The 16,410-nt window shown below is 38.7% G+C and overlaps 1 protein-coding gene across 1 annotated transcript in view; it reads left to right on the forward strand.

Moving 5' to 3' along the window:
* Positions 1-2,691: 2,691 nt before the first annotated feature.
* LOC783920 (interferon-induced very large GTPase 1-like) overlaps positions 2,692-16,410 on the forward strand; it is a 41,975-nt gene continuing 28,256 nt past the window's right edge. The window contains 2 exon segments of the mRNA XM_059875119.1: positions 2,692-2,789; positions 3,920-4,053. Of these exon segments, the coding sequence (XP_059731102.1) occupies positions 4,047-4,053 (7 nt within the window). The 5' untranslated portion in view covers positions 2,692-2,789; positions 3,920-4,046.

A 16,410-nucleotide genomic window follows, 5' to 3' on the forward strand; every position in this document is an offset into this window, starting at 1 on the left:
GAAAAAGAAAAATGCCACCACCCCTTTTTTTGTTGTCAAGTATCACCCACCTGATTTCAGAAGAGGCCAACAGAGTCCCTTAACAGACATATTCTCTTAGTCAAAGAGCCAGTTAGAAGGAAAGAATCAGGGGGAAATGTCAGACAAGAGAGACCCAGTGATCTCAGCTGCCCTTTTCTCTGTAATCAAGGGGTTAGACATGGATTGGTTCATGCCAGGATTTTTAGTTGAAGCTAAAAGAAGGCTGAAATTAGGGTGAAGCAAGTGAGGCACCCAGACTACAAAATTTACAAAAATTTCCCTTGTACCCTAAACTCTTCTCTTGCCTCACCCTAGTTCCAGCCCTGGGTGCTCGGCTCTCTCTAGTATCACTGTGGAGGACAGGGTGATTTCCTTTTTCCTCAGTTTATTCAAAATAAGGCTATAATTTTTCAAAGAGAACTTAAGTTAAAAACTGGCAATAAAAAAAGAAACAAAAAAGCCCAGAGAAAACGTCTTTCAAAAAACACTCACTAGTCATTGAACCAAAGTTCATGTTAAAAACAAACATTTCCTGGAATTGAGAGAAAAGTGAAAAAGAAAGCGAAAGTCTGTTTCCTGTATTGGGCGTGGACATGGAGTAATGAGAGGTAAATGTGTGGTGAAATAAACTTGGTTTCAAATCTGATTTTATTCTAAGGGATTGCTTTTACTCCTTCACTAATTTATACATTTACCGAAATCTTACCATGTACAGAAAATTTACTCACTCTGTGAGAGAATCTGAGGTGCATCAGACTCATGATCTCTAGACCCAAAGCATAGCAATAGAGAAGACACGGGCACTGACACAAAGCCCAGCACAAGAACGCAAGAACAAGCACTTACACAGAAACACTCAGAGGTGCAGATTGAGCAGTGGAGGGAACTCCGCTACTAAAGACACGTCCCTTGATAGTTCTTGTTCTGACAGATTTGATCATCAAACAAATTGTGTGCTAGGGAAAAGAATTCATACGTGAACGTCTACTTCAGGCCAAGCACTGGGTGAGACTAACCTACCTCATTTTATCCTCATTAATATTCTGCGAGTGGATGGTATTACTGAAACAAATTCATTCCACTCCTCAACTGCTCCTCATTACTTAGGTCACCCTCTCCCCACACATAAGCAAATATAGCTAGGAACTGCTGGATCCTGGACTCAAACTAATGGCCTGACATTTAAACTCTGGCCTACCAGAAAACACTTCCATTCCCATTCTAAAAGTAGGAAAAGGGAAGTCTTATTGGAAGGGTACCATTCCAGCCCTTATAACTTCCTCATGTCTCACGTCACTCACTGAAATAGCTGTTAATATTCTCACATAAAACTGAAGAAACAGGCTCAGACAGACCAATCATTTTCTTATTCAATCATGACATTCTGCTCATCTCTATGGTTCATGCACTATGCATGGGATACAAAGATGAATAAGACAAATCCCCCACAACTGGGAGGAACAAAGGGAGGTGGGATGTTTGAGGTTGGGGGATGGGAGAAATGAGGGAGACAAGCAGCAGTTACAGAGCAGCACACTGTGACAGGAGCATCGGCAGGTGGAGTCAGTGCTCTGAGAGCAGCACAGACAGCTCAGTACAGGCCCGTGTAGGGGGGACGGGCAGGTGCACTGGGAGTGGAAAGGGGAAATATGAGATGACATGGGTAGCATTCCTAGAGGTCCTGGGAAAACTGAGCATGAGGTTCTCCTCCAAGAAGACATGTGCAAACATACACAGCTTGAAACAGAGGAACAACGGAGCAGGCAGTACTGTTTACAAGCAAAATTATAATGAATTAAATCATGGGGTAAGATAATAATTAATGAAACAAAATGCTTTACATGAGATGTGTAAGGGAAAACAGATTTTTAACATTACTCAAAAGCTCTGCTTCCCTTGTAGCTCAGTCAAAGAATCCATCTGCAATGCAGGAGACCTGGGTTCAGTTCCTTGGTTGGGAAGATGCCCTGGAGAAGGAAATGGCAACCCACTCCAGTATTCTGTCCTAGAGAATCCCATGGACAGAGGAGACTGGCAGGCTACAGTCCATGGGGTTGCAAAAGTCGGACACGACTTAGCAACTAAACTACTACAAAAGCTCTAATACAAAATTAGAGAACAGTAAAATTCTCTTTCTCACTATAAAAACACAGTATGCTTTTAAGAATTTAGCTCATGTTAGTGTTGAATCATCCACATCAGCTAATACACTTTTGAAACTTTGTTAATTTTCGAATCAATCACACAGCGAGAACAGTAAAGCAGTTAAAGCAAGTTCCCTGAGGAAGACATTCTAACGTGCCCTTGTCTCTTTTCTGAAATTCTTTCCCTATCCTGCTTCTCCCATGTTCTTTATCTGGTGCTCACCCCAGGCCACCATAAAGAAACATGCACACACACATTACTCTTCCATTTGCAATAACGTTAACACCCAGGAATCACAGTGTAAACACAATTACAAATCACAATTATCTAATCACAATTATATAAATAAATATAAATCACAATTATAAACAAATGAATGAAAGAATAAATAAATAAATGAGTAGGATTCCTTAAAATCAGCTGATCTTTTAAAAGATGGGGAAAAAACACAAAAGTGAAACCAATTTTTCACTTCCTGCTTGCCCTTTTACCACAGAAGGAGCTGAGGTCTAGGCTGGAGATTTCAATAAGCAAACTGCCAGACTCAGGAAGGAACCTGCTCTGCTTTCTCACTCATCTCTCTGGAGCAAACTGAAGACAGGAGCTTGGCCTCCAGGAGACAGGTAAGTGAAGGAAAAGGAGAGTAATGGGTAGACAGAGAGATACAACAACATACTCAGAGACTAAAATAAAAACAGAAATTGATGGAAACGGGAATAGGGGCAGTCAGAGATCAAGGCAGATTAAGGCATGATGAGAACACAAATATGAATCTAACATTCTCATTGTTCCAATAAACAGCTCCAAATCTGAGGGAAAGGGAGTACATTATCAAAAGAGACAAAGAATTTGGTGACTTCTATCGTCAAATAAAAATAAATCTACACTGACATAAAAAGAGACTTCATTTGAAAGGATTATTGCAATAAAGGGAAAGAGACTATTGTAATAGAGAAAATAATTCAAACAGAACTGCAAGCATCTCAAAGGACAGGCAGAAAGGAATTTTCTTTTGTAGGGAAGGGTCAACAGGCTAGAAAGAACACAGAGTAGAGGGTGTGTATAAAAGGAAATATTTTTATTCTTAGGAGGGATCATTAAGGAGGGTTTGTAGGCTGGATCAGAAAGAGGATGGGTCAACATGAAGGGGGCTAAAAAGAAGAGAAGTTTAATTAATGTTTAGTTTCAAACACTCCAACTGATCAAGGGGACAAACAGCTCAGTGAAAGCTTCATGAGGCAAAGAATGGGATTTAAAGGGTCTTTGTCTGATGGTATATTTAAAATAAGTACCAAGAAAGATCTACTGTATAGCAATAAAGAAAGAGAGAGAGAAAAGCAGTTTATTTTTAAAAAGGGGGTCTGTGTCTGGCCTCCTTATAAGTAATAGGGGAACACACCAACGAGTCTTACCTAAGTCATATGCAAAAAGGTGGCTCTTTGCAGTAATTTAATTCTCAGAGCACAAAAGGTTGCATGGAGTTCTTTTAACCATCACTGCTTTCCAAGAGTAAAGGACTCATGAAAAGTTTATTATGACTCATGTAAGTAAGAGGTGCTATGGTAAATACAGAGAAGAGGGGAACTAACTGGACCTGGAAGAATAAAGGAAGGCTTCACAAATAAGGAGAATTGGGTTAGGAGTATAGTGTCCTGGGAAATGCTCATCTAATATAATATTTTGCTGATCTAATATTTGAATTGATATCAAACAGATTAACAGGACAAAGTTAAGTTTAATTACATACTTACAGAATCCCCACCAAGACTCAAAGATGGTCTGGCAACTGAGGCATATATACCATCTCAAGCTAAGGAGAAGGCAGTAGGGATCTGGGGCTTCAAAGAAGAGGGAGACAATTAAGAAGATGGGAAGAGCAAATGATTGGTAAGCAAATGTTTGTGATGCCATGGAGATATGTCTTTCTGATAAAAAAGCTGTGTCTGGTAATAGCTCTTTCTGGTACAGTGTTAGTCACTCAGTCACTCCAACTCTTTGCTACCCCACAGACTGTAGCCCACCAGGCTCCTCTGTCCATGGAGTTCTCCAGGCAAGAATACTGAAATGGGTTGCCATTTCCTTCTCCAAGACTTTCGGGTACAGGCCCTCTATATCATTCTTTTAGGCAGTTCAAGGAGAGGTAAAAAAGCTTTTCCTGAGTCTCCTGGGTCTTAATTGCCTTCTGCTCAGAACAATCCACATGTCAAAGTGGCAGATTTGGAGATGGCATATTCTGCTCCACCTCAACATACAGGGTTAAAAAAACTATGAGATTGAGGAAAGATGACAGAGTACAGCTTTTAAGGGAAGAAACTGAACTAGAAGTTCAGAAAAGGAAAGAGAGTGGTTGTAAAAAGAATTGGGTTGGGACTTCCCTGGCAGTCCAGTGGTTAAGACTTTGCTTTTTGAGGTTTGATCCCCAGTGGGGGAGCTAAGATGCCACCTGCCTTGCCACCAGGAAACCAAACCATAAGAGAGAAGTAATATCATAACAGAAGGCTCAGATGGTAAAGTGTCTGCCTACAATGCTGGAGCCTGTTTCAGTCCCTGGGTCGGGAAGATCTGGAGAAGGAAATGGCAACCCACTCCAGTACTCTTGCCTGGATAATCCCATGGACAGAGGAGCCTGGTAGGCTACAGTCCATGGGGTCACAAAGAGTCAGACACAACTGAGCGACTTCACTTCACTTCACTTCAAAGAAAAAAAGGGGGGACTGGGTTGATTGTTGCCAGATTATGAGGGGGATTGAATGCTAGGGCCAAGTAATTTGATTATGTCATAAACCAATAAGGATTTTTAGAGTTTTGTAAACAAGTTAATGACTTACCTATGAGTTTCAGGATGCACTGTGAAAGGTGGGCCATACAAGGACATAGATACAGATTCGAGAGCTTCTTATACAGAGCAGTCAAATAGCGCAAACTAATGCCCAGCATTTAGTAGGTTACTAAGAGGGACATAGTTTAGGTGAAAAAATAGGAAAAAATGGCTTCCAAGAAATAAAAGGTGCCCACATCACCATTTGCCCATCAAAATGGAACAATACCCACAAAAGACCAGAGTTAGGAATTCAAAATAAGTTTCTAACTGGATAAGCCATCCAACACCATAAATCCAAGTCCAAAGAGGACCTACAGAAATAGTAAAATCTACAGTAGGAGGTAGAGTTTAAGAGGCAAGCTAACATTTTGTTACTTTTTTCTTTTTTATTGAGATATAATTCACATATAATATTAGTTAAACTGTGTGACATGATTCCATATGTGTATATATTGCAAATGATAACCCACAGCAAGCCTAGTAAAACCCATCACCATACAGTTATAGTTCACTTTTCTTTATGATGAAAAATTTTAAGGTCTTCTTAGCAACTTTCAAATCACAATAGTGTATTATCAACTATAGTCATCATGCTGCACATAACATTCCCAGGACACATTCCTTTTGTAACTGGAAATTTCAGCCTTTGTACCTCCACCCATTTTCTGTCCTTCTCCCCCACCCTCTGGCAACCACGCATCTGTTCTCTGTATCATTTAGCTCGTTTTTGGTTATGTTATGTTTTGTTTTAGATTCCATATGTAAGTGAGATCATATGGTATTTATCTTTATCTGACATTTTACTTAACATAATGCCCTCAAGGTCAAACCTTGTTGTCACAAATGGCAGGATTTCTTCTTCTTTTTTTTTTTTCTTTTTTTTACTGAATAATATTCCATTAGAAATGTACCACACTTTCTTTATCCATCCATCCATCAATGGACATTTATGTTGCTTTCAACTTTGGTTATTATAAATAATGCTGGAATGAACATGGTCAGGGAAGGGGAGGATCTTTTCAAATTAGTATTTTCTTTTCCTTTAGATAAATACCCAGTGGTGTCACTGGTGGATCATGATATTTGATAGAAACTGGAAAAGGCTAGGCACTGCATAAAGAGCCTAAAGCAGCTCACGATTAGCAGCAGAGTCCTTGAACACATATTCTCTAACTATATGATCAAAAGCAGTCTCAGGTTACTCTCCATCCAATCGTCTGATTGCTTCTTTGCTAACACTTAACCTGAAATTATTTTCCTTTCAAATATTTTGAAGCTTATGGTCTGCCTCCCTCAGTAGAGGTAAACACTAGAGGCGGGGAGCTAACCTGCCTTATTCATTGATCAACACACAGTACCTAAAGCATTTCCCAGCATGCTGCAAGCCCTCAATAAATATGTGTGAAGTAAATGCTGATGTTTAAAAAATCTTTACCAAACTTCCAGTCAGCAGTACTTGTATGATCTCATTCACTCAAAGGCACATTATCATGATGGGTACAAGGGAGGAGAGATGGTCAAGAAAGAGAAGCTCCCAGATTTAACAGGACAGAAAGCTGGAAAGCCTCCCTGGACTGGATAATTAGAATGTGAATATCAGGCTTCTAGAGAACTTTTTCTATAAAAAGGTGAGGGCAGAAGTGAAACTAAATAATAATAAGTGGATAGGATGCATTCAGCAATTTATTTCATCAACAAACATTTACTGAGCCAGAAGTGCTAGATTTGAAATTCCTTTTTGAGAAATCTGGCAATAAAAGAAATATAAAGAAAAGCTTATGGAGGAGGCAAGATCCACTCTATATAAAATGGGAAGATGTGTGTTGTCTTATCCAAAGTGAAGCAACCACAAAGTAAAATACTCAAGATATTTTAGACCCAAGATAAAGAGGAAAAAAAAAAAAAAAGCCCAACGGGAGGTGAGTAGCAGCAGGATTTAGAGAACAGAGTTAGTATTGCAAAGAGGTTGCTGCTGCTGCTGCTAAGTCACTTCAGTCGTGTCCGACTCTGTGCCACCCCATGAACTGCAGCCTACCAGGCTTCTCCATCCATGGGATTCTCCTGGCAAGAACACTGGAGTGGGTTGCCATTTCCTTCTCCAATGCATGAAAGTGGAAAGTGAAAGTGAAGTCGCTCAGTCGTGTCCAACTCTTAGCGACCCCATGGACTGCAGCCTACTAGGCTCCTCCATCCATGGGATTTTCCAGGCAACAGTACTGGAGTGGGGTGCCATTGCCTTCTCCCTGGAAAGAGGTTAGGGATGCCTCTTCCTTAGGGACCAGAGGGAAGAACACAAGAATGGATAAAAGACTCTTAATTTGAAGGTGACAATCTTTAAAGATGAGGAAGGTCTGACCACATAGCTTTTACACTCTGTAGAAATGGAAAGAGACGTCACCAAATGTGAGAGAGATGTAATCTTTCCTGCATTCATAGACCCCTCTCAATGCTCTGGACTATCGGTTCAAAGGACCTACTCAGCCTTTTTCGAATTTATTTCTCTAGCCCCAAAGTGACTGGCACTTAGGACTAGACCAGTAAGTGTAAATTATATGTAAAATTATGAAGATGAGTCGTTTGGTTGTAGGAAGTGAAGAGAATGAAGAAGAATCAAACTAGACTTTTTGGGGCCCTGAGACACTGGGAAGATAGCAATAGAATGGATGCATTGAGAAAACAAAAGGCAGAGAGAGGTTTAAACAAGTTACTGGGTGCAAGCTGGGATGCACTTATATTCCACCTCAAGGGTCTCACCTGCTGGTAAGAAGTACAACTCTGTCCTAGGCTGTTCCCATGCTGGTTTCACATTCCCTTGGGCCCCCAGGGATTCAACTTTTTTTCTTCAGTCTCCTCAGTTATCCAAAAACATCCTCTAAACATTTGGCTGCTCCTGGTTCAGGTCCAAGTTCAGTTTCTTTCTGTCCTCAAGACAATGCCTCATGTTTCAACTGTACCTAAGGTATTTGCTACTAATCACTAGGTACATGAAGACAAAAATGCAAAAACTAAGGAAAGGGAAAAGATCTTCTCTTGCTATGTGGTTTTAGAATGCTTCCAGAAGCCTCACTAGGCTAAAAGCAAATTAGAATATGGGAATAAAATGGTCTCAAGGAAGTCATGTCTAAGTGTAAGCATACACTCTTGCATAAATGGGCCCTATGTTTTTGCATTTGAAAGGTCCCACAGAAGATGGAATCATGTGACTTACTCTATCCTAGTTTAAAATTATTTTCTTATTTTTATGTCAATTTTATTGAGAAATAACCTATGCACAAAAAAATGCATCCATTTAAGGTACACATATTGATGAATTTTGACAAGCTGAAACCACTAAACCCTTGAAACCATAAAATATTTTCATGATCCCCAAAAATTTACAGTGCCCCTCTGCAGTCTATTCCTCTCTCTGCTCCAGTCCCAGGCAACCAGATGTGCTTTGGGTTACTATAAATTAGTTTGAATTTTATATAAATGGAATAATATAATAAGTATTCCTTCATTGATGCCTTCTTTCACACAGCATAATAAATTTTAAATTCAACCATGTTGTTGCTTGTATGAGTAGTTATCCATTTCTATTATTAAGCAGTATTTCATTGTATAGCATATTTTGTTTAACTATTGGATTGGCCAGAAATTTCATTCAGGGGATGTTACACAAAAACCCAAAAGAACGTTTTGGCCAACCCAGTATCTATATATTTATGGATATTTTTAGTATTTCCAGTCTTTAGCTATTATGCAAAAATCTACTATGAACATCTATACATGAATCATTGTGTGGACAAAAATTTTTAATTCTCTTGGATAGATATCTAGAAGTGAAATGTCTGTGTCATATGGTGTGTGCATGTTTCACAAATGCCTAACAAGTTTCTCAAATGGTTACTACCAATAGTGAGCCATGGTCTAGCTACTCTACATCCTCTCTGACACTTGATATTGTCAGTCTTCTTAATTTTAGTCTTTCTAATGAGTTTGTTCTGTTTTCTCATTGCAGTTTTAATTTGAATTTCCCTAATGACTAATGACGTTGACCATCTTTTCATGCACTTACTGACCACTCAATATCTTCTTTTATGAAATCAGCTATTCAAACACTTTGCCCTGTTCTTAGTACATTCTCTTACATATTATTGAACTGTAAGAGTCTTTATATAATTTGGATATCAGTTTTTTGTCAGATATATTCATTGAAAATATTTTCTTCCATTCTTTAGTTCGAACTTTAATTGTCCTAATGTAATTTTCAGAGAGGCAAATTTTTCATTTTGATTGTCTAATTGATCAGTTTTTTTATGGCTCATGATAGCATATTGAAAAGCAGGGACATTACTTTGCCAACAAAGGTCCGTCTAGTCAAGGCTATGGTTTTTCCTGTGGTCATGAATGGATATGAGAGTTGGACTGTGAAGAAAGCTGAGCACCGAAGAATTGATGCTTTTGAACTGTGGTGTTGGAGAAGACTCTTGAGAGTCCCTTGGACTGCAAGGAGATCCAACCAGTCCATTCTAAAGGAGATCAACCCTGGGTGTTCTTTGGAAGGAATGGTGCTAAAGCTGAAACTCCAATACTTTGGCCACCTCATGCAAAGAGCTGACTCATTGGAAAAGACTCTGATGCTGGGAGGGGTTGGGGGCAGGAGGAAAAGGGGACGACAGAGGATGAGATGGCTGGATGGCATCACCAACTCGATGGACATGAGTTTGAGTGAACTCTGGGAGTTGGTGATGGACAGGGAGGCCTGGCGTGCTGCAATTCATGGGGTTGCAAAGAGTCAGACACGACTGAGCGACTGAACTGAACTGAAGAAAGTTTTGCCTACTGCAAGGCCATGAATATTAATATTTTTCACTCTTCTTTCATCCAGAAGTTTAATAGGTTAATTTTTACATTTAAGTTTTGGTCTATTTTGAGTTATTTTGGGTGTGGTGTGATGAGGTATTTTGGGTGTGGTATAAAGCAGGGTCAATGATCAGCTTTTTTCCACATGGATATCCAATTGTCCCAGCACCATTTGTTGAATAGATTTTCCACTCCTCTTTGCACATCGGTGTAGCATATATGTATGAGTGTATTTCTAGATCCTCTGTACTCTTCCATTTCCATGGACTTATATCTGTCTTCATTAATACCATCTTGTTCTTGGTGGCTGTATGTAAGTCTTAAAATGAGACAATGCAATGACCTCTTTCTTTTTTACATACATAACCAAACCACATATACATGTGCAATTTACTTAGGACAAAAGAGTCAAAAAGAAACATTGAGTTAGGGGATGTCAGAGAAGATCTCTGAATACAAGTTACCTGATGTTATTTTTCTGTCACATAGATGTCCACACAACTTTATCTGGGTTTTTCTTAGACAACAGGAAATTAAACAAAGATTAGGCTCTCCTTTTTTACAGGGGACAAGTCATTTAATAATAACCCTAAATTTACCTGATAGTCTCTGAAAATCACCATTTCCCATTGGCCTGACTTTTACCCTAAAGAACTATAAGTCTTTCTCTAGTTCTGTCCAACTGTACCCTCAAATCTGTCTCAGACGGACCATGTTCAGGCTTTTTAGCTCAGGAAATTAACAAACAGATTCTCAGGGGGTTTTCCATATAAGGTCTGAGATTATCAGCTTTCTTTTTATGTGACTATGAAAGATTTGAGCCCAATAACCATAAAACATGTGCCTGTGACTTTACCCTGATTAGGAACAACACAGACTAACTTTACAGTCCTCCTGGGATGGAACAAAGACTGCTTTGGTCTTTGCTCCTGGTCTCTTTGATCCTTCCTATACTGACCAATGACTTCTCAAACCATAGAGAAGATCATGCCATGAGATTAGAGTCTACCAGTATCTACAGTTTAATGAAGTATCACAAATTGACCACATAAGCATGCCCAGATGGAGTATTAGAACACTGCCCATATTCCAGAACAATCTCTCATACTCTTAGCTACTTATCATTAATATCTCTACTTTGTAACACTTTGCACTAGTCAGTACTCAGACTTGTGATATTATAAATTCATTTTGGCAGGTATTTATCTTTCTGTATATGGAATCATATTATTTGTATTCTTTTGTATTTGGCTTGTTTCAAAATTTAAAATTGTGAGATTTTACCCATATTGTTGTGTTCACCATGATATTGTTTTTATTATTGTATGAATATGTCACCTTTTATTTACCATGTGACTGTGAAAGGACATCAGGATTCTTTCCAATTTTTTACTTTTATTAATAGTGGTGCTATGAACATTCTGGTGGATATGTCTTGATGTGTGTTTAAACAGAGTTCTACTGGCATATACATAAGGATGAAAAACTTGACTTATTCCTGTCACTTATTTGTATGTACCCATAATTTCTTCCTTTGAATTTTTTTCTTGTCTACTTTTGTGATACCAATTGAGATTTCTTTATTTCATTTTATTATTTCATTAGTTAGGATGATGGACAGAGAAGCCTGGGGGACTACATTCCATGTAGTCACAAATGTTGGACCTGATTGAGCATGCACACACACAGAGAGAAAGGAATCACCCTTTTATGTCATTACTAACTTTCATTCTTATCTTCACATTCAAAAATAAATTTTTACCACCTTGGTATATTTTCACTCTCATTACCACCACACACACACACACACACACACACAGTATCCTCACCTATACCACCTTATCCTGTATTGAGCTAATTGGAATTTTTAAAGTTTTTATTGAAGTATAGTTGCTTCACAATATTGTATTAGTTGCTACTGTACAGGAAAGTGAGTCAGCTATACAAATACATATATCCTCTCTTCTTTGGATTTCCTTCCCATTTAGGTTACCACAGAGCACTGAATACAGTTTCCTGAGCTATACAGTAGGCTCTCATTTGTTACCTATTTTATACATAGTATGTATATGCCAGTCCCAACTTCCCATTCATCCCATCCTCCTTTCCCCCTTGATACCTATCTATGTATTTGTTCTCTACATCTGTGTCACTATTTCTGCTTTATAAATAAGTCATCTATGGCAATTCTTTCAAATTCCACATATATACATTAATATATGATATTTGATTTTCTTTTTTTGACTTAATTCACTCTGTATAAAAGTCTCTAGGTCCATCCACATCTCTACAAATGACCCAATTTCATTCCTTTTTATGACTGAGCAATATTCCATTGTATATATGTACCACATCCTCTTTATCCGTTGCTCTGTTGATGGACATTTAGGTTGTTTCCATATCCTGGTTACAAACTCCTGGAGTTAGTGATGGACAGGGAGGCCTGGTGTGCTGCAATTCATGGGGTCACAAAGAGTCGGACACAACTGAGTGACTGAACTGAACTGAACTGAACTGAATCTATATGGAGGTCAAAGATTTCAAATGCTGAAGAGGCCTTCTTCAGGTTACAATCTCCCACATCTCCTAAAGGAAAGCATCTCCCCATTTTGAGACAACAAGAAAATAAGAGAATTGCTAAAACATTAGCAGAAAAGACAAACAGCATCTCTATTAACTTTCAGTCTATACCAAAATGTTGAAAGTTATTTTCCCACGTAGCAGCAATTTCCATATGCTATTTCCTATTATCTCCTAATTGGAAATTGGAAATTTCCAAATTGCTATTTCCTAATATTTCCTATTATCTCATGGCAGAAGCTTCAGGAGATGGGAAGTCACTTCTGAAAGAAAACCTACAGGATCGGCATTCCTGACTGTAGTTATGGTATGTAGTTTCTAGTTAAAGTAAAACTCAAACAAAAAACAAACAAACAAAAAACAAACTTGGCCTTAATTTAGACCCTTCAGTCTTGATCTTTCCTTTCATTCTCCTATGTATGTAAGCTTCCCAATCTTTATTGGACTTGACATATTACCGTTAAATCCTATATTTATTCTCCCTGGAGTGGTGGGTCTGACATTCTACTTTCAGTTTTCATGGTCTCCTAGAAATTGGAACCTGCTTCTACCTTGGGGAGCTTCTCTTTTTCGTACATTTCAATTCTTGGTCCCATAAGATGCTCTAGTCCTTGGAATTTATTCATCCCATTCAAACAGCCTTTGTCTCTTTTCATGATGTTTTCCCTGTTACACTTGCCACTTTTCAGGTTACTTTAGTTCACAGGCCAATCTTAACTGAATACCATCTCTTAAAATTTGCCTCTACCACCTGGAATAGGTATAGGCACCAAATGAATTCCATGTACAGAATAGCTCAGTTATAATCCTAAACGACCTAAACTCCAAGTCCCTTTGGTCAACTAAAAGGATATCTTGAAGGTTATATGTATCTCCATATAATAGCCATCTTACTTGTTTGGATGGCATACACTCCCTGGGCTATGCTTCTCTCTTAATTCCTTTCTATACTATACCCTGATACACTGAAAAATTCCCTGAAACCTAATCTGCATACGTATTCCTTCCAAGTTCTCTGGTTTAGGTCTTCAAGTCTCCACTAACAGTTCCTTTCTCCAGATTTTCCTAAACTGTGAAGCATGCACTTATAAGTAAGAGTATCTGATTCTCCTTTGGCTAGGTGGTGGCAAACTCCTTTAGATCCTCCACCCCTTCAGTGGAATTTACCTCATTGAGTCCCACATCCCTCTGGGCACTGAGACTGTGGTTCCATCAGAGACTTTAGAAAAATCTAAAGATAGGAGGTGTTACATTTATTGAGCTCTTAGTATACGTCAAATACTGGACTGAGGAATTTACAGACAAATGGATAGAGAAGCTGTGGTATATATGTACAACAGAATATTACTCAGCCATAAAAAAGAATGCATTTGAGTCAGTTCTAATGAGGTGGATGAACTTAGAGCCTATTATACAGAGTGAAGTAAGTCAGAAAGATAAAAACAAATATGGTATATTAACACATATATATATGGAATCTAGAAAGATAGTATTGATGAACCTATTTACAGGGCAGCAATGGAAACAATCCTAAAAGATGATGCTGTGAAAGTGCTGCATTCAATAGGCCAGCAAATTTGGAAAACTCTGCAGTGGCCACAGGACTGGAAAAGGTCAGTTTTCATTCCAATCCCAAAGAAAGGTAGTGCCAAAGAATGCCCAAACTACCACACAATTGCACTCATCTCACATGCTACCAAAGTAATGCTCAAAATTCTCCAAGCTAGGCTTCAACAGTACATGAACTGCCAACTTCCAGATGTTCAAGCTGGTTTTAGAAAAGGCAGAGGGACCAGAGATCAAATTGCCAACATCCGTTGGATCATCAATAACAGCAAGAGAGTTCCAGAAAAACATCTACTTCTGCTTTATTGACTATGCCAAAGCCTTTGACTGTGTGGATGACAACAAACTGGAAAATTCTGAAAGAGATGGAAATACCAGACCACCTGATCTGCCTCCTGAGAAACCTGTATGCAGGTCAAGAAGCAACAGTTAGAACCGGATATTGACAATAAACTGGTTCAAAATCGGCAAAGGAATACATTAAGGCTGTATACTGTCACCCTGCTTATTTAACTTATATGCAGAGTACATCATGCAAAATGCCAGGCTGGATGAAGTACAAGCTGGAATCAAGACTGCTGGGAGAAATATCATAATCTCAGATATGCATATGACACCACCCTTATGGCAGAAAGTGAAGAAACTAAAGACCATCTTGAGGAAAGTGAAAAAGTTGAGGAGAGTGAAAAAGTTGGTTTAAAACTCAACATTCAGAAAGCTAACATCACGGCATCTGGTCTTATCACTTCATAGAAAATATGAGGAAACAGTGACAGACTTTTATTTGGGGGGCTCCAAAATCACTGCAGATGGTGACTGCAGCCATGAAATAAAAAGACGCTTATTCCTTGGAAGAAAAGTCATGACCAACCTAGACAGCATATTAAAAAGCAGAGACATTACTTTGACAACAAAGGTCCATCTAGTCATAGCTATGGTTTTTCCAGTAGTCATGTATAGATGTGAGAGTTGGATTATCAAGAAAGCTGAGCACTGAAGACTTGATGTTTTGAGCTGTGGTGTTAGAGAAGACTCTTGAAAGTCCCTTGGACTGCAAGGAGATCCAGCCAGTCCATCCTAAAGGAAATCAGTCCTGAATATTCATTAGAAGGACTGATGCTGAAGCTGAAACTCCAATACTTTGGACCACCTGATGCAAAGAACTGATTCATTGGGAAAGACCTTGATGCTGGGAAAGATTGAAGGTGGAAGGAGAAGGGGACGACAGAGGATGAGATGGTTGGGTGGCATCACCAACTCAATTGACATGAGTTTGAGTAAGCTCCGGGAGTTGGTGATGGACAGGGAGGCCTGGTGTGTTGCAGTCCATGGGGTTGCAGAGTCGGACACGTCTGAGCAACTGTACTGAACTGAATGGAAACACAGACACAGAGAACAGATCTGTGGACACAGTAGGGGAAGGAAAGGTTGAGATGCATTCAGAGAGTAACATGGAAACACACATTACCATATGTAAAATAGATAGCCAGTGGGAATTTGCTATATGATGCATGGAGCTCAACCCAGTGCTCTGTGACAACCTAGAAGGGTGGGATGGTAAGTTGGAGGGAGGTTCAAGAAGGAGGAGACATATGTATACTTGGCTGATTCATGTTCATGTATGGCAGAAACCAACACAATACTGTAAAGCAATTATCCTCCAATTAAAAATAATAATAAATAAAAATTATTTTAAACACACCCTCCCCAAAAAGAGGATAAGGGTTTGCCTTACAGATATCAACCAAACTAGAAGTCCTCTAGGAAGCTTAAGGGTATTATTTCCTACTATTTCATCAGGAGGGCAAGGCTTAGAAGGGTTTGTCTGGAAAAGATCTATAAATGTGGTTTTTGCCTAGAGGAGTGAATCCCACTGACATTTACAGAAGATCCACAAAGCTCTTGAGAAAACCTGTTCAGCAGAAACACTACTAAGCTGATGTTGGAGAGAGTGTCTGTTTATGTCTGTCAGATATAGCTGGTTTAGAGTATTGTTCAACTCCTCTATTTGCTACTGATCTTCTAATTGTTTATCCATATGGAAAGTACAGCATTGAAATCTCCAACTATTATTTTAGAACTGTATATTTCTGCTTTCACTTCTCAATTTTTGCTTCCTATGTTTTAGAGTTCTGTTGTTAGGTTCCTAGGTTTATATCTTCCTCATAGGTTCACATTTTAATCAATATTTAGTGTTCCTCCTTGCCGCTTGTAACAATTTTCAGCTGAGTCTATTTTATCTGATCATAGCACTGATATCTCAGTTCTCTTTTAGTAACTATTTGCCTGGAATGTCCTTTTCCTTTCTTTTACTTTTGACCTATTCGTTTTGGATATAAAATGAGTCTTTTCCTAGATAGCATGTATAGCATTTTGCTTTTTAATCTATTTTGAGAATATTTACCTTCTAATAGAAGAGTTTAATCCACTTA

The sequence above is a fragment of the Bos taurus genome, chromosome 15 (assembly GCF_002263795.3).
Source record: "Bos taurus isolate L1 Dominette 01449 registration number 42190680 breed Hereford chromosome 15, ARS-UCD2.0, whole genome shotgun sequence".
In the NCBI taxonomy this organism is placed as follows: domain Eukaryota; kingdom Metazoa; phylum Chordata; class Mammalia; order Artiodactyla; family Bovidae; genus Bos; species Bos taurus.